The sequence below is a fragment of the Panthera pardus genome, unplaced genomic scaffold (genome assembly GCF_024362965.1).
Source record: "Panthera pardus isolate Hobbes unplaced genomic scaffold, ASM2436296v1 HiC_scaffold_13, whole genome shotgun sequence".
Classification (NCBI taxonomy): Eukaryota; Metazoa; Chordata; class Mammalia; order Carnivora; family Felidae; genus Panthera; species Panthera pardus.
In genome coordinates, this window is record NW_026526688.1 from 49363503 (window position 1) to 49382626 (window position 19124).

The following is a 19124-nucleotide window of genomic DNA, read 5'->3' on the forward strand; positions in this document are numbered from 1 at the left end:
TTTCTGGAACTTTCTTTGTATAGTTCTCTACTCTTGAGCACTGTGCCCTGAAAATTCCAGCCACCTTTGTCTCTCCTGTGTGTCTTTGTCTCTCCAATCCTTGTGTCTTCACCTTAGTGAGATTCCTGGACTCAGGGCTCCCCTCAACTGTGCCACAGTTGGACAGAGAGCCCAGGCCAGGGTAGGCTTACCCCACTTGCTGCCCTTCCTCAAGGATCACGGTCTTGTGTTACATGTGTTGCCCAATGTTTGAAATTATGCGTTAAGCACACTGTTCTGGTTATGACAGAGGGAAGATGATTATAGGAAGTACCCTTTCATTCCCAAGTACCAACTCTGGAGATATCAGGAAATAGGTGTTCTTTCCTTGATTGAATAAAAGTACAATTCTCCTATAAGCTGGGCCTTGATTTTTCTGTTGCTTGGGACCCCTTCCTTAGGTTACCTACTAAGGCTTAAGACATTGTGTTCCACCATGTTCTTGGTCTACACTGTGTTTATTGTGCTCCAGAAGTATTAAGATAGCTTCTCATAAGCTGCCCATTCTACCAATCCCCAGTGAGAAATGATCAGACCATCCAGTTTTTACCAGTCTTCCCCATGCTCACCAGAATTTCATGAGAAAGAATGTGACACAAAGTTTGTTAGTGACATGTTCTTAGCTTTATTGAAATTCTTTCTTACAAAAGGTCTGATGTATTTTAGGCCAGGCCTAATTTCCTTTAGTCCCTGAAATACAGATCCATGGTTATTTCCATGTCCTCGTAAGTAAATATGTAAACTAGTAGACTTTTCAGTTAAGGTTCAAACACTTATCATTGTGATTTTTATTTGATGTAAAACAAGACTTGTGTTTTCCTAAATGAAAAGACCACGTAAGAAAGTTATGTGGGTCTTCATCAATGGGATAGCTAGATTTTTTGCCAGAAATGACCTGGGGTTTATTTCATTCAGTGTGACATCTTTCCACCTTTAGTATTTTCTCTTTTTAATGCAAACTTTGCAATGTGCTGAGCTATGTAGTAAAGAGTGCTATGTTCATATATGCATGCATATATTGGCCCTGGAGAAAGATGCTTGAGTACATGCGTGTTATGTAAACATAGCAATTGATCAGGAGAGTCTCTGATCATTAGGACATTAATGGATAACAAGCATACTGTAAGCAAAGAACAACCAATAGCACATATTGGTTTTGTTGTCAGCCAGGAATTTTGCTGGTCCTATACCTGGGGGGTGGGGGGAGGTCCCAGGTGTCACTTTCCCCAGCTAAGCTGATACTCACCCCATGTGACAGGGATTTGTGTGTCCGAGGCCTGACTCAGTTTGTGACTCCCCCAAGGGAGGTGAGTCTGTGCTCACTTACTACCATGTAGCTTCCCTAGTCCTAGAATATGTATATGGCCTGGTTTGACCTCCTCCTCATGTCAGAGGAAGAATATGATCTTCCTGTCGCTAGGAGAGGGGTGCAGATTGAGGACTGGCAGAGGTCCATGGCTGCTTCTTCTGCCAGAGGTTATAGGAAATCGTCATTTCCTTCCACGCTTACAGGATCCGTAAGGACATGCGTTCTGATCATAGGAGCACACCCAAAGAAGCCTGGATAGCTTCACCTCCAAACAGCTCTGAGACACAGGTAAGTTGGCCTTAAGGCTGACCGTCAGATGATGAACGCTGGTCTCAGTTAAACCCAGATAAGTCCCCGTGTCACCCTCCAAATCGCCTTCCTCCTGGTTGGCCTGGAAGCCAGTCACGTCCAATCTTATACTCTGTAGTCTGGAGTATGTAACCTTGTAATCCCACATGTCTTGCACCTGAGTGTCCTGCCCAAGCCTAGGAAAGACACAGTAGGATGCAGGTAGAAAGAATGATTTAGTCATTCTCAATCTTCAATCTTACTGGCTACGTGAATGGGTCAGTTGAGTGCTACCTAGAGGTAAGGTCTTACCCAAGCTAACAAGCCTTGTAGAAACGCTACAAAGTGGATAAATGAATTTAGCATCCAAGATGTGTAGTACACATGGGAGTCACTCATTGGATGTTAGTTTCACTCCTCTTCTGCAAAGCCAGCTTGCCTCCTGCATGTGACGTGCATTTCCCTCTCACTCCTACAGCTGGCCCTTCCTCTATATCACTTCCCCAGACTAACAAATGGTGTGCAGAGGCAGAGTAAAGAGAGGGAAGAATGAATCATTTGGTATGGTCTCTTGGTGGGAAGGAAGATGTCAAAGCTCTTGGCCTAACTAAGGGAATTATCTGAAGAGTAAATGACCTGTCATGCTTCCCTCCCGTGTCCACTGCTGCGTTTCTCGCCAACACACTCTCAGCATTTAACTGACAGACCAAAGGGAGCATGGATGTTGAGTCTTGATGCATGGTGCTTAGAAGGGCGGGCAAAATGACGATCCAGTTGCCCAGGGCTTCACATGCAGGAACCCTGGTAGAAGGGAGAGACAGGCAGTGGATCCCAGAGTTGCACTTTGGAGCTGATGTCCAAGAGGAGCATGACGACAGGCCACTGTGGTCCTGGCACAGGGATATGGGGGAGGGGGATGCTGGGCTGGGCAGGGCCGAGGCATGGTCCCAAGTGATGCCCCCGCCCCAGGAATGCAGGAAGGAGGCTCGGCAGCAGGGCCCGGACTGTGGACTGCGCCCAGTTTCAGTGTCTGTTGCACGTCACCCCAGCATCTTCAGCGTGTCCGCAGTTTGTCACCCCCCATTTGGAGAAGCTGCAGCGGAAGATGGTATCTTCTGTACCCTTGCAGGCCACGTCATCCATCCAAATCCTCCCCGTGCCTGTAGGGACAAGTCAACATGGTTTCTTAGCAGATATGCAGGAGAGCAGGACAGAAGAAAAACAGCACCGCTGTGTCTGTTCTTAACCGGGCTGTCCCGGGCTCTGCTGGCAATTCTCAAATCGAGCCATTTCCCCTTGCCCTCTCCTCCCCACCAAGACCAAATACTCATTTTCTAGGCTCAGTTTCCTGAGGGCAGAGTAACAACAATCGTGGTGATGGCAGCATTTATTCGTATCTCCTACACGGCAGACATTTCACATGTGTGATCTTCCTCCATTCTGAGCACGGCGCCGTGAGGTAGACATTCATACACCCGTTTTATAGATGCTCAGGATACAGTTGGTGCAGAGCTACTCAACTTGTAAGTTGCAGAGTCTGAAACTCAAGACCAAGTTGGTCTCGGCACATACTTTATATGAGACACCTCATAGCTTTTGAGATACAATGTCTTGCAGTCTTTGTTGATGAGTACTCAAGCACGGCCTAATCTGAGGGATAATGTCAGACAGATCCTGGACTGGACAGATCCAGTGCCCTATAACCAAGTATGTCTGCGCAACATGACCCCCAATCTTTTGAAATTTAAAGCAGATGGTTCCACTCTATGAACTCCAAACAGTGGCGCTAGAATGACAGAGGACCCCAGAATTTAACATTATAGCCATATATATATATATATATATATATATATATATATATATACATATATATATATATATATATTTAATGACAGGAAGAAGCATCCCCAACCATAATTAGGTCAGTTCCCCAAATACAAGGTCCCTAAGACAATCTACGTGAGCTCCACCTGCAGCCAGTCCCATTTACCCAGATCTTAAGGAGACCAACCCACTGGTCTGAAGTTGCCCATGCAGGGGAGCCTTTAGTTGGTTTTCCTAGGATTGAACCAGCGCCTTGAGAGACATAAACTTGACAATGAAGGTCCCCAATGAATGTCAGAGCAATAGGGCAGCTGGGTGAGGCTTCAGGAAGGAATGGAGGGGGGTTGTCTGGAGTCAGGGGTCAATGGAGAGGGGAGTGGGCTGCAAGAGAAGTCACCTGGAGCCCCCACTGATCAACTGGCAGGACCATCACCCATGGTTCTGGTGCGCTCTCTTGTGCGGATGGCCATGCCACGCCCCAGATGGTGGGAGCCCATTTGGGAGCCCTCTGGAAGCACGACTGAGCTTCAGGACACCCACAGAAGCAGTGGCTTAGAGCCTGGTTACTCAAAGTGTGGTCCTGGACCAGCAGCATTGGCATTACCCAGAGCTGATTAGAAATGTAGAACTTCAGGGGCACCTGGGTGGCTCAGTTGGTTGGCCAGCCGACTTCACCTCAGGTCGTGATCTTGCAGTTCGTGAGTTTGAGCCCTGCATTGGGCTCTGTGCAGACAGCTCAGAGCCTGGAGCCTGCTTCAGATTCTGTCTCCCTCTCTGCCTCTCCCCTGCTCATGCTCTGTCTGTCTCTCTTTCTCAAAAATACATAAATATTAAAAAAAAAAAAAAAAGAAATGCAGAACTTTCAGGTCCCACCTAGGACTACTGAACCAGAATCTACATTTTAACCAAGAGGTTAAGCACTGAAATTTGAGAAGCACTGATGTAGCAGAAGAAGCAGGGCTTTACAATAAGTAGGCCAGATCTTGATTCAAATCTCAGCCCCATCAGGGGAACGATTTCAGTTTTAAAACTGGGAGGGAATTACCAGGATGTGAGAATTTTGGTGCTAAAACCAGGTACATGCTGGCTGAACCAGGATTGTTGGTCACTCCAGTGCTCTAGCTTGTTAGGCCTATGAGCTGGCACCAAAAAGCATGGGGTTAAAGGTCATAAATTAGCTATGTCAACCTGATCAAGCCAGATGAAGTAAAAAATTGTTCCTGATTTTTCTTTTTTCTTTTTTAAATGTTTATTTTATTTTTGAGAGAGAGAGAGAGAGAGCAGGGAGAGAGGGAGAGAGAGAGAATCCCAAGTAGGCTCCACACTGACAGCAGTGAGCCTGAGGTAGGGCTTGAACCCATGAACTGTGAGATTATGACCTGAGCTGAAGTCAGACACTCAACTGACTGAGCCACCCAGGTGCCCCTGTTCCTGATTTTTAAAGGACTTTGAAATCTACCAAAACCCTATAAAAAAGGTAGCTCAGGGATTGGTACCGTGTCCTGATCCTAGTAGCCCTGTCTCTTCCCGGCCCCATCTCTCAGCATCCAGATAACCTCTCCTTGTGGAGGAATGGTTGGGATGACTGTAAAAACCTTAAAGCCGTCACTCGCTCTTGAACTGCATAGGAGAAATCTCTTTACAAAGGATGTTATCTAAACCATTTTACTGCCCACAAAATCTACCGCACGAGCTATGTGGTTTAGACATATTTTCGTTATGTAGATATTTTCAGCATCTGTTGTCATGGGATTGCCGAGCAGTGAATTCAGGGACAGAGCTGGGAGGAGAGGCCTCCTTCCGCTGCCTTGGCCGTTGTTTCTTCACAAGAGCCTCTTCCCTGGCCGGATACCCTGTGCCTCTTACACAATAAGCCCTTTGAGGCCTAGCAATAATTTGCAGATTAAATGTCTCCTGGAAAACACATCAGTTTACAAATTACCCAGGAAAAGCCTGCAGGCCCGAGAGCTCTGTGGGATTAGTCACACCCAAAACAAATAAAGAAGTAAATGAAGGAAACTGACAAATACAGAACAGACCCAAGGTAACCAGCCCAAATGCGTATACAGGATCATGAAACTCCAAACTCTAGTTGGTGTTTAGCCAGGGAGTTCTGGCTATTGTTCAGTCATGGAAGAGCTCATAAAATGAGAATAGGCTCATTAAATCGGCAGGGCCGGGTCTCTGCAGTATTACGGCAGCGTGGGGCATCGCCGGAGGGCCAGTTAACCCGCGAACCATCCCTGCCGCTCACCACGTCAAAGAGCCTAGAACTCCCATTTCTCTGTACCAATCACCACTTCAGCTTTAGAACTGACATCCGATTCCTCCAAGTGTAGCCACAAGACCAGGAGCGTCAGCATGACCTGGGAGCTTGCTGGAAACGCAGAGTCCGGGGTCCACCCGGGCTTGAATCAGAATGTGCATTTCAAGACGATCTCCCATGATTCATGTGCGCCTTCAAATCTGAGAAGCCCGTCTCGGGCTAGCTCTCCAAGCTCCCTAGCAAAGCCCCGTGATAACTAAGTCCCACTGTTCAGATCAGAAAAAGGAAGCAATAGGGTGACATGTTTATCTTGAGGAGGCAAAATTGGGACCAGAGGCCAGGTCTTCTGACACCCAGACACTAGGCGCTGTTTGAAGGTGATGTTGTTGGGATGAGTAAGTGGAGATTTTAATCTATCCTCCTCATTCATTCATTCATTCATTCAACATGTATTTGAGGACCTTTTCCATGCTCAGCACTATTCTGGGTGTCTGGACTACATCAACAAACAAAAAAGGAGGAAACAGCAACACAAATCTCTGCCTCAAGGAGCTAACATTTGAGCTTCTACCTGTTTATTTGGAGTAACATTAATAGAAGACATAAGTTACGCCGAATCCACCCATCGGAGCTGCACACAGAGGTAGCCAGGACAAGTATCAAACGGGTATTTAAGAGATGGGAAAACTGAGCCCCCAGAAGGATGAAGTGACTTGTCCCATGATGACCAAGGGCAGGAGGCCACGACCCAGGCCTCTGACGTGCCGGTGGGCCAGTATTTGCTCCTCCTGGGTACACAGTACCCAGCACGAACACTCGGTCGGGGGTGGCACACCGTGGACCAGTTCAACCCACCGTCTGCTTTCGTAAACAAAATTTTGTTGGAACACAGCCCCACTGTTTGATTATGTTTTGTCTGTGGTTGCTTTCATGCTACAAGTGCAGAGTTGAGCAGGGAGAGAAACCTTTGGCCCATAAAGTCTAAAATATTTCCTACCTAGCCCTTTCATGTTTGTGGATCTGTGCACAAAGCCACCTCCCAGTATTTGGACTTTATCTTAGAGAAAAGGGGCAAACACTGGTAATGATGATATGATTAGAAGCGAACACCCCCAGTTCCATCCCTCTCACCCCCACCCACAAATCTGTCTCCATCTGTACCCATCCTTACTCTCTCTATGTGTCTTACACAAAGATTTTCTCTGCAGATGTGAGGCTCCTTCCCAGCGGGGCTACCCTCTGCTCCTTCCACCCCTTCCTAGACCTCCTTCCAGCCATCACCCTCCATCTGCTCTGTCTGCATTTGCTCCTTCTCCAACAGCTCTTGGACCAATTTAAAATCAAAAAACACCTTTAAGTCTCTCCCATCCGGCTCTTTCCTCGCCTTTTGCCAGAGAAACTGATAATTTGATTTTTGGGCCCTGTCCAGGGAAAATTTTATGGTGCCAGACCCCCCAAGAGAACTGCCAGGGAGGGATTGGCAGTGCCTTGTGTTCTACGGGGGGAGGAGTCAGATTAGGCAGGCACAGAAGTTCCTTCCTTCCTTCTTCCCTCCCTCCTTTCCTTCCCTCCAGCCTTTATCCATTTACCCTAGTATGTCCCAGGCAGAGTCCTGGGTTTTGGAGCTGTGAAGGTAAAGCCTCGTGCACAAAGGTGTTCACACATGTATCAGAGCTCAGGAGGGTGTGAGAGGTGTCATGATAGAGACGTGACACCCGGGGAGCTCCGAGTAGGGGCACTGACATCCCAGGGCACGGGTGGGGCGGGAAAGGAAGTTGCCAGCAAAGCTCCCCTCAGGAGGTGATAAGGGAGCTGACTTGAAAAGCTGAATACGAGGTAGCTAGATGAAGAAGGAAGGGAAGACATCCCAGACGGAGCCTGAGAAGATACGGAGACACGAAAGAGCCACGGGAGCTCGGAAAACACAAGTGGTTGCGTGTGGCTGAAGGCTGAGAGGGAGGTGGGAGGCAGAGGAGGAAGGGTCTCATTTCAGATAGAACCCTGGCAGCTGCAAGGAGGAAGGCGGCAGGAGGCAGGCTGGAGCTGGAGGTGAGGCAGCAGCGAGGAAGTGGCTCACGGAGGGTCCCAGCCCCCATACGCCCGCCTTGACTGGCACCCCACCTCCGCCCAACGTATATCAGAGGAGTGTGCACCACAGGGCCCGTGCCATGCTTACCGCCAGACGCGTGATCTCATTTAGCGTTTGCCATTAGCCTTCGATAGCAGAAGGGCTGAAGCTAGAGGGGGGCCACAGAAGCTACTCCAGGTCACTGGCTCCAAGTGGCAGATCTGGGACTCTAACTCAGGTTTGACCCACAGCCTGAGCTCCTGACCACTGCTCTGCCCTGCCCTGCCTGGGCATCTAAGGCAAGAGCAGGGGGAATGAAGGGACAGATTCAAGGGATGGCAGAGAGTAGACACTGTGGGACCCAGGGACCAGCCAGATGTGGGATGAGGAGTGGGGGAGAGCGGGACGGGGATAGGCGCGTGGTCCTGGCTGGCAGGCAGGAAGCACGTCCAGAGGGCACAGAGAGAAGCCAAGCCATGGAGGGAGGGGCCGGGGCTTGGGAGACTGAGGCTGGGGATGGGCAGATCGGGATGAGGCATTGGGCCCTGGTGGGGAAGGAGGCTGTGGTCAGAGGGTGGATCTGATGTACGGCCCCACCGCTGCCAGGAGAGACGGCATCCCTTGCCCGCTGCGCCCATGGCCACCATAACCTGAGAGCCCCCACCATGCTGTTCAGAGTCGATAAACACGCCTGTCTTTCCTCTACACTGAACCTGTTGAGGCTGGAGACTAGGTTCATTCAACCCTGCACCCACCACTGAGCCCAGTGCCCACCGATGCCTGAGGAAAGCTGGCGGTGCAGCCTGGTTTAGGAGCAAGGGCTCAGATGAGCCTCGGCTGGGCCAGCCCTTCTCTTACCCTCCGTGAACCCATTAATAACACCTGGCCCGCTGATCTGTCGAGGTCTCGAATATCACATGACGTAAGTTACTGGACCGCGATGGGGAAATCACAGTGCAAGTGTGATACGTGCAGAAAAGTGAGTCTGGCTTTCCACTGACTGGTTTACAGTGGTGATTTCAGAGCTTCCCCATGTGTCACATGATACAAAAGTCAAGGGGGAATCAAAGAGGCCACGGAGTCTCAGTTTGGGACTAACTCCGCCCATGACATTCAAATGATTTCTTTTGGTTTTTCTAAAAGAGTTTCCGTTTATTTTATTTTTTTTTAACGTTTTTTATTTTGTTTTTGAGAGACAGAGAGAGACAGAGCAGGAGTGGGGAAGGGGCAGAGAGAGAGAGGGAGACACAGAATCCAAAGCAGGCTCCAGGCTCTGAGCTGTCAGCACAGAGCCCGATGTGGGGCTTGAACTCAGAAACTACGAGATCATGACCTGAGCTTGAAGTCAGACACTTAGCTGACTGAGCAACCCAGGTACCCCCTAGACACTGTTGTTGTTGTTTTTAAATAAATTTTTGTTTATTTATTTTTGAGAGAGAGAGAGAGAGAGAGAGAGAGACAGAGGGAGAGACTGAGGCAGAGAGAGAGAGAGAGAGAGAGAGAGAGAATGGGGGGAGGGGCAGAGAGAAAGGGGGGACAGAGGCTCTGAAGCGGGCTCCACGTGGACAGCAGAGAGCCTGATGTGGGGCTTGAACCCACAAACCGTGAGATCATGACCTATGCAGAAGGTAGCCACTTAACCAACCGAGCCACTCAGGAGCCCCAAGAGTTTCTGGGTTTTCTTTTCCCCACAAGGTTTTACCTCCACTTACTAGGCAGGAGTCCTCACTGGAGTCAAGAATGAAATAGCAGGGACCGTTCCTACAGTTCCAGCTCCTCATGTAAACAGGGATGGCGGTTTCCTTGAAGAAAACAGGCTGAAATCCGGCCCAAAGCTTTAAGTGGGAGGAAAGTGCTCTCTCCGGTGGGCTGCCCTCCGAGGAGCTGGACTCTCTGAACTCCCCACGCGCTCCGGCCTTTTGGTAGAGAGGCCAGGACGGGTGGGGCTGGTCAGCTGCTCTCTGCCAGCTGTCACAACAGATTTCACCCCGTCACTTTCCGTCAATGGGATCATCTTAGGCGGCCCAGACTGCTCTAACAAAGTGTCATTGACTGGGTGGCTTGTAAACAACAGACACTTATTTCTCTCAGCCCTGGAGGCTGGAAGTCCAAGGTCAGGCTGCCAGCATGGTCGGCTTCTGATGAGGGCTCTCTTTTGGGTTGGAGACTACTGACTTCTCTGTGCTTCCTCAGGGAAAGAGGAAGACAGAACTCTTTGGGGTCCCTTTTGTAAGAGCATTAGTCCTATAATGAGGGCTCCACTGTCACGACCTAATCACCTCCCAGAGACCCCACCTCCTAATCCCATCACACTGGGGGTTAGGATTTTAATACAGGAAATTGGGGGAGGCACAAACCTTCAGTCTGTAACAGCGACTGAGGTCTAAGGGCTGAGATTCTGCACAAAAGTTACAACAGCCCCTGGTGGGGACGAGATGAATGGTGATTCAGATGAGTGGAGGTGTCCCGGCCGGTCTGGACGTGACCTGGCTCCGTTTCCCTATCTGGAGAGGATGTGTTGGCCCCTCCTCTCATGCCATCCCATGAGTCCCTTTAGCCATCGAGCCCGGTGGGTCGGGCAGCCATGGCGTCAGGCAAGACAGCACACAGGCCTGGCTCCGCTCCATGATACAAGGAGCTCCCACAGGGATCAGCTGTTCCTCCACAGGCCACAAGGGGGGCCTGGAAACCAAGGATGAGAGGATCAGTCCAAACCCCTCCCCACACCTGTCAGAACTTGGGTCCTCTTGACAGGTGAACAGGAGCATTTCCAATCCCAGGGGGCTCAAAGCTGGAAGGCACATCAGAGCCCTCAAGCCCTTTTAAGTTACACATGGGGACGCCAAAACCCAGCGTCTTGGAGAAGCAACAAGCTCACACAGCCACGGGTCAGTACTCTCTCCTGAGGGCGCGGGGAGTACTGGGTTTGTGCACGTGGGACTATTGTTTTAGTTATGGTTCAACACAGGTTTCTTCAAGTTCAAGGTCTGATGGAGGAAAAAGCATGTGTGAATGTGAATGTTTATATTTGAGTGTGAAAGTGTGTGCGGCGCTATGGATAAACGTTTATAGCACATGTCGGCAGGTGTGTTATTCATGGTCCCAGATCGGGGCGCCTGGGTGGCCCAGTCAGTTAAGCATCCGACTTCGGCTCAGGTCCTGATCTCGCAGGTCGTGAATTCAAGCCCCACATCGGGGTCTGTGCTGACAGCTCGGAGCCTGGAGCCCGCTTCGGATTCCGTGTCTCCCTCTCTCTGCCCCTCCCCTGCTCGCACTCTGTCTCTCTCGCTCAAAAATGGATATACATTAAAAAAAAAAAAATAAGCGGTCCCAGGTTGTGTGTAGTAGGTGGTGGTCACAGCAAGCATGCCAAGGTCTAGAGAGTGTTATGTGCTGAACTGTGTCTCCTCAAATTACCAAGTTGAAGTCCTAACCCCAGGACTTGAGAATGTGACTGTGTTTGGAGACAGGCCCCTTAAAGAGGTGACTAAGGTGAAATGAGGTCATTGGGGTGCTATCCAATATGACTGCGTCCTTATAAAAGAGGAGACACAGGCACCATCCAGAGGGAAGACCATGTAAAGACACAGGGAGAAGACGACCATCTACACGCTGAAGAGAGAGGCCTCAGGAGAAACCAAATCCATGGACACCTTGATTGTGGGCTTTCCAGCCTCCGGAACTGTGAGAAAATAAATGTCTGTTGTTTAAGCTCCACAGGTCTGTGCTCTTTGTTACAGCGGCTGAGCAGACTAATACAGAGAGCTAGCCTGGGGGACAGACGCAGTGCCATGGACGGGGACTGGAGCTGGGGCAGAGCTGTCCTCCTCGAAGCAGGAGAGCGGTGGACGGTTCAAATCCGCTATCTGCCCAGAAAACGTCTGCACCCCTCCCTCCAAGTCTCTTGTACCATCCACAGGAAGGGAGGTATGCTTGAGCATGTCGAAAGGAAAGCAGCAAAATGGTGAAGACTTTGCGAAATCCTGTCACATAAAGACGAGATGAAGTAACCGGAGATATTCATCTGAAGAAGAAAGGACTCGGAGAGGGGCAGGGACAGCCAGCAGAGTGGGTGGGAGCCTGGCCTCCTAAGCCTCCTGCTGGGGTCTGAGGGAAACCAGGCTCTTCCATTTGCTAGCTGTGCGACCTTGTGCACGTTAGTCAACCTCTCTGTGCCTCTGTTTCCACATTTGGAACACAGGGATGATCTCTGTATCCACTTCCTAGGTGTTGTAAGGATTCACTGAGGGAGTATTTGTAACGTGTTTAGAGCCGAGCCAGGCACACAATGGGTGCATTAAGTGTTCAGCACTCGCTGGGCTCCATAACAAAAATGTAATAGGGACGCCTGGGCAGCTCAGTGGGTTAAGCATCCGACTCTTAAAATTTTTTTTTTTTTTTAACGTTTTTTATTTATTTTTGGGACAGAGAGAGACAGAGCATGAACAGGGGAGGGGCAGAGAGAGAGGGAGACACAGAATCGGAAACAGGCTCCAGGCTCCGAGCCATCAGCCCAGAGCTTGACGCGGGGCTCGAACTCACGGACCGCGAGATCGTGACCTGGCTGAAGTCGGACGCTTAACCGACTGCACCACCCAGGCGCCCCACATCTGACTCTTGATTTCAGCTCAGGTCATGTTCTCCAGGTTTGTGAGTTCGAGCCCCACCTGGGGCTCTGTGCTGACAGCATGGAGGCCTGGTTGGGACTCTGTCTCTCTCTCTCTCTCTTCTCCTGCTCGCTCGCGTGTGTGTGCACTCTCTCTCTCTCTCTCTCTCTCTCTCAAAATAAATAAATAAACTTACAAAAACATGTAGTAGAGTTAAGTGGGAGTGGGTTTAGATCCGCGCCTGAGACGCAGGGCTGAGAACGAGGGTCCGCAGGGGAATCTGACAGGACACGGGAAATAAAAGGAAGTCAATTCAAGGAAAAGAAGAGTGTTCTAATAATCAGAACTGTGTGAGGGCACAGCTCCTTGCCTGGGGGCCAGCGAACCTCCCACCGCAGGGAGCATGGGGGCAGAGGCCAGGCGACACCCGGTGGGACCGCTGTGCAGGGGACTCGTGCTCTGGAGAGGAGACCCAGCTGGTCCCTGTGTCCCTGCCCCCCAGAGCGCTTACCTTGCCCAAATCGAGCCGTCCGGTACACCTCCTCCACACCACGGAAGCCCAGCATGCGGCACACCACGTCCCCGTCTTTCTTGTCCCAGCCGTCGTCACACACGGTGCCCCAGCGCCGCTCGTGGTACACCTCCACCCGGCCCTCGTGTGGGCCGGAGCCGTTCACCAGCCGGATCATCACTGCCTCCACGCTACCTGCTGGGGGCAGCCGGCAGTCACCACTGTACTCTGGACACCCCCTGCCCTGCCCTGACTTTCCTCTACCCTGCCCTCCCCGCCCCCCACACAAGACCATGACCAGCAGAAACCCTGGTGTCTCATCCTGCCCTTAATCAGCCTGCTTCTCTCCACCTTTCTTTTTTTTTCTCTTAACAGACTTCATTTTCTCAGAGCAGTTTTAAGTTCCAGAAAAATGGAGATGAAGGTATAAACATTTCCCATACACCCTCTGCCCCTACACAAGCCCAGCCTCCCCCAGTGTGGACATCCTGCACCAGAGTGGCACACCTGTTATAAAGATGAACCCACACCGACACATCACAATCACACAGAGTCCACGGTTTACCTTCGGGTTCATTCTTGGTGTACATTCTGCGGGTTCGGGCAAATGTATACTGACGTGTATCCACCATTATAGTATCGTACAGAGTAGTTTTATTGCCCTAGACATCCTCTGCACCCCGCCGTCTCACTTCCCAGCCTCTGATCACTGGTGACCACTGATCTTTTTACTGTCGCTATAGCTTTGTCTTTCCCAGAATGTCAGACAGTTGGTATCACATAGTACACAGCCTTTGCACACTGGCTTCTTTTACCTAGTGATATGCATTTAAGGTTCTCCCATGTCTTTTTGTGGCCTGATAGCTCATTTCTTGAGAGCAGTGAATAATATTCCATTGTCTGGATGTGCCACAGTTTATTTATCCATTCACCAACTGAAGGACACGTGCTTCCAAAGTTTGGCAATTATGAATCAAGGTGCAACAAACACTCCTGGGTAGGGTTTTGTATGGACATAAGTTTTTAACTCATTTGGGTAGATCCCCAAGGAATATGATTGCTGGATTTCTCTCTACCTCTTGGGACCTGGTGACCAGCAGTCATGCCTACCATGGAGGAGGGGGAAGGGGGAACAGAGAAAACCAAGGGACATCCAGACTCTCTGAGCAGCCTGGGAAGTGTCTCAGCCCTGAGTTCCACCGTTCAAGGCCACTTCCCCACTGGGCTGTGAGCATGAGAGTGTGAAGCCAGCAGACTTGGGTGTGGATTTTGTCTCTGCCGCTCACTATGTGTAAGCGGGAGACAGTAGTTCATCGAAAGATGCCACTTTTTATATGGCACATCACAACTATATATGCTACTAAGAAGGAAAGAGTTCTGCCAGTTACAGTGGCAAATGATGTCAATGGCTAGATGCTTCCAGACTTCAGTGATGTGAAATTGTGTGTCAGGGGATCAGTGAGATATGGCAAGACATGAAGAGCTTAGAACAGTGCCTGGCACATAGAAGGCTCTTTGGTCTACCTGAATGACCTTAAGAAAGACTCAGAGCCTCTCTGAGGGTATTTCCTCAACAGTGACATGGGGACAACACAGAGGGCTATTGTGCAGCCTAAAGGAAGTCATGTGTATAAGGCTCCGAGCATGATGCCTCGTACACTGCAGACACTCAGGAAATCCTGGGTCACCCCTTCTTCTCTGTTGGCTGAAACTCTATCACATTCATCTACAAGCTATTTAGCACAGAGCCTGGCTCTAGGAAATGAACAGTAAATGTGCTCCACGGATGAATGAATGAAGATTCATCCCTTTGCATTAAAAGCACTGCCTTATTTCTCCAAGGGGATATTTTGGGGACTCAAAGAGCACTGGAACAGCTGAAACAAGCCTTAGACTCATCTCAAAACCAGGGTTTGGCTGGGAAGTCACAGTGTCAGGCCATACAGGCTGTTAAGTGTCAGAGCTGGAGTGGGGGCTTGGGTCTCCTGATGTGTCTTCTTCTTCCCTTTTTTTTTTTTTTTTTTTTAAGTTCACTCATTTATCCTGTGAGAGAGAGAAAGTGTGGGAATGGGGGAGGGTAGAGAGAGAGGGAGAAAGACAGAATCCCAAGCAGGCTCTAATGCTGTGAGTGCGGAGCCCAGCTCAGGGCCTGAACTCACGAACTGCGAGATCATGACCTTAGCCGAAGTCAGACGCTTAACCTACTGAGCCACCCGGGCATTCCTTCTGATGTGTCTTCCAAGGTCCTTTTCACCATCCTGCCTGCTCCCCACTCTGGGAGGCGGGGTGATGATCTTCACCCCTTGGAGACCAGAACTTCCTTATTTGATAAGACATTGGAGTGGTCACTGGGTCTTAAATCTGGCCACACATCAAAATCATTCAGAATGCCTGTGAAATGCAGATTCCTGGGCCCCCCTCGGACCCACTGGATCAGAATCTTGGCAGTGGGAGTCAGAGGTCTGTATTTTTTTTTTTTACAAGTGTCCCACATGATTCCAAGGTAATACATGTATGTCGACTGACATTTGGGAGTGATACGAGTAGATGAGCTGTAAGGTTTTTTCCAGCTCCAGTGTTCAGTGATACCAAGGCCAGGGAAGAGGTAACAGGTGTCTCTTTTTTTGCAGCTGGAAACCACCTGGGGCATGTAGGGTAAAGTCACTGTACTGTGACACGGTGACAAGTGAGTGAAATGATGCAGAAAGATCCTGATGTGAACTGCCAGAGAAAAGACCAAACCAAATCAAGTTCTGTGCCCAGTAAGTACTGCATCCTTGGGCTATTTTTTTCTTTTTTTGGCCAGCTGGGCTGGGGGATCCCCCTTCCAATGACTGTGACCCTCATGGGCCCCCTGGAGGAGAGGGCAAAGTTGATAAATCCCACATTTGTACCACATGAGAAAGGAGAGGAGTTAGAATTGGCCATGTGTCTGTTATGTGCTGCCTGGGCTGGGGAAACCCCAGGATATTCTGCATGGGGGAACTAAAGAAGTCACCAGGAAACCACACCATTCCCAAGGCGCTGAAATATCACAGATGGTTGACTCTGAAAGGCTTCTTGAAATGCTTAATGCCATTTTCTACACATCCTTCATCGCTGACCATTCTCCCCATATGGCTTTGCTGAAAACACAAGCTCATACCAGGCTGTCAAAAAGAGATAAGGATGAGCAAGAGAACACAGGAATCCTGGAGAAGGAAACCATAGAAGCTGGAAGGCAGAGACTGGGTCTGAGACAGAGAAACTCCCCAGGGAGCGGTAATGACAAGCTAACCTAGAGCCAGCAGCAGCAAATGAGCCCTGGCCCCTGGCTGAGGGCTTGCCCTGGGTGGATTGGCTGAGGCTGAGATGTCAGCCCTGATTTCTCACAGACCTGTCTCACCGCTGTCAGCACCCTGTCATGGTGGCAGTGGGCCACGCCAGGCTAGCTTCCAACAGAAGTCTCAGTGTGGGGTCATAAGTAGAGGGAGAAGTGACAGGAGAATGTTGTGGGTCCCAGAGCAGGCCAGGCAGAGTTCAGGGTGTCAGGTCAAAATAATAGGAAGAGGCTGGGTGAGACACAGGAAGCCAGGGCTGATGTTCACAGATTCCCCCATATCCTCTCTGCTCTGGCCAGCCTGAACTCACTGCATTCATGTCTTTGTTTAACAAAATAAGTGACTGACCATTTGCTAAAGGCCTGGTCCTGTTCTAGGAGCTATGGATACATCCATGAACAAAGTCTCTGCCCTCAGGGACTGGTATTTTAGTGGAGAGACTAGCAATGAATCTAGGAAACAAAAATGTAACTATGGCCAAAGTAGTGCAATATAACTATGGCCAAGTAGTGATGAGTGCAGAGACAGGAACAGAAAGAGAATAGAGAATGAGAGGAGGTGCCATCTTGGATGAGGAAACAAGGAAGGGAATGAAGAGTGAGGGAAGACATCAGCTTGGACAGAAAGACAAGGAAGAAAATGGAGAGTGAAGGGAGGTGCCATCATGAATAGGGAGACAAGGAAGGAAATGGACATTGAGGGGGGTTGCCATTTTGGGCGAGGAGACAAGAAGTGAATGAAGAGTGAGGGAAAGGTGCCATCTTGGACAGGGCACAAGGAAGAGAATGGAGAGTGGGAGAGGTGCCATCTTGGACAGGAAAACAAGGAAGGGAATGGAAGGTGCCATCTTGGACAGGGAAACAAGGAAAGGAATGGAGAGTGAGGGGAAGTGCCATCTTGGAGAGAGACCAGGAAGGGAATGAAGAATGAGGGAAGGTGCTATCTTAAAGAGAGAGAGACAAGGGAGTGGAGAGTGACAGAAGGTGCCATCTTGGAGAGAGAGACAAGGAAAAGAATAGAGAGTGAAGGGAGGTACCACCTTGGCTGGGAGGGAACAAGGAAGGCCTTGAGGAGAGACCTGAATGAGCCAGGGGAGTACATGGACTCCCCCATCTCAAAAAACCCTCTCTGTACTCCAGCCTATGCTTTTCTTGTCCCTTAAATCTCAGCTTACATGTCCCATCTCCCAAAAAAACCTCCCTTCATGCCCCACACCTGGCCAGGTCCTCTTCTATGGATGTATTTAGCACTTCATCTAATAATTGCCTATCTATCTTCTTAGGACACTGTGAGCGTTCCAGGGACAGATCACATGGCCTATACAGTGTCTGTACACCAAGATGCCCAAGCTGTGTAAAATGAAGGCATGAATGAATGAACTCAGATGATACAGATCCAGATGGGCAGGTCCTCTGTATGGGACATAGCTCTTCGAGCCTAGGACTTCGGTATGAGTCAGGAGAATCTGCCTTCAGGGTATCCCACAGTTCTAACCCCCTCTTTATTACATCATAGCCCCGTCTACTAACTCATTCTCTAATGGCTTCTTTTGGTGGGATGGTCCTGGGCTCTGGACCCCAGGACTAGGCTATTGGTGAATGACTATAACATTCCAAATGAGAAAATAGGGATGTGGTCATATAATTATGGTGGGTACTAGAAGAAATCTGGAAAATGTCATCTGGATGCTGAAATATTGGAATTCCCAGAAGACTTCAATGTATATGGAAGTGACAAAAGAATATCTGGAAACAGGACAACCTCAAAAAATTGCACACATATGGTAACCATAATTAGGGGACTCATAACATCAATTTTAAGGATGTCTCTCCAGTCTGTGCCCCATGGTCCTCATAAACCAAGCAAAGTTGTGGCCCTCAGGACCACCCCACCTCCCAGACCCTAGGTTGGCTCATTGAGCATTGGAACCTGTTCCTTGTAACTTGTTCCCAGATCCTCCAGATTTAGGGTTTTTCCTCATAATGGAGGCAGAACACAGTCACCTGCCCATGGGATGTTGCATGCCCCAAAAGAATGAAAATGATTCTGAAATCTACCTGACCTCCCCTGGACTCATCCAAATGACATGGCACATACTGTTCAAGTCCTTATAGAACTTGGCAGTAAGGCTGATTTTTGCATCCTTTTCTTTCCCATAATAAAAGCCCAACTCTGTGGATAATTCCTTTGGGAAAACCAGAGACTGAGGTTTGATCTGATTATGATGCAAACTGCCCCAATGCAAGGACTTGGACAGTCCAAGGGGTTGGTCCATGAACAGTGTCTCTGGCCTTCTGATGGAGCCACAGGCAGGCATCCCCTCGGGCCTGGGCAATGATACCACCTCCTGGCATGCACTTGGGGAATCACTAAATGACTGCAACAGTGACTCCCTCCCTGGCCTGGGAAGGATGTCATGACTTGGTAAAAGGTTTGGGTTTCTGTGGTCAGAGGGTTTGAACTCTGCTTTTCCCAGCAGTTTCTGCCCCAGGCAAAGCTTTCCCACCAATCAACCAGCCACCACTGGTGTGTCAGCCCCCACACAAGCAGATGTAGTCCCTGACAGGAGGCTTCAGCCTGGTTTGTAACACCCTCAGGACACTTCTTGTAAGTCCAGGGAGCTTTTTCGTCAGACACCCGCCCAGAGTGGTCTCCGAGGAGTGTGTGGGGCCACTTGAGGTCAAGGAGATGCCTCTCTGCATGACAGGAAAGGAAAATGGCAGGCAGAGATTTTGGACTGCATAAAACTCAGGCACTCTTAGGCTGATAAAAAGAGGGAATGGCCCAGTTGGAGGGCAGAAGGTAAGAGTGCTCATGATGAGGGGCGCCTGGGTAGCTCAGTCGGTTAAGCACCCGACTTCGGCTCAGGGCATGATCTCGTGGTTCGTGGGT

The 19124-nt window shown here is 49.7% G+C and overlaps 1 protein-coding gene across 2 annotated transcripts in view; it reads right to left on the bottom strand.

Annotated features, from left to right (window-relative positions):
• Nucleotides 1-640: 640 nt before the first annotated feature.
• The window catches only part of SCARA5 (scavenger receptor class A member 5), a 126460-nt gene continuing 107976 nt past the window's right edge, over nucleotides 641-19124 (bottom strand). Inside the window, exons 8-9 of one of the 2 annotated variants that reach the window (XM_019440874.2) lie at nucleotides 12913-13107; nucleotides 641-2796 (exon numbers count right to left, since the gene is read on the bottom strand). In XM_019440874.2, coding sequence (XP_019296419.1) covers nucleotides 2660-2796; nucleotides 12913-13107 — 332 coding nt within the window. In that variant the 3' untranslated portion in view covers nucleotides 641-2659. Of the gene's footprint in view, nucleotides 2797-12912; nucleotides 13111-19124 lie in introns of both variants that reach the window. The other variant, XM_019440873.2, reaches the window with a different exon arrangement.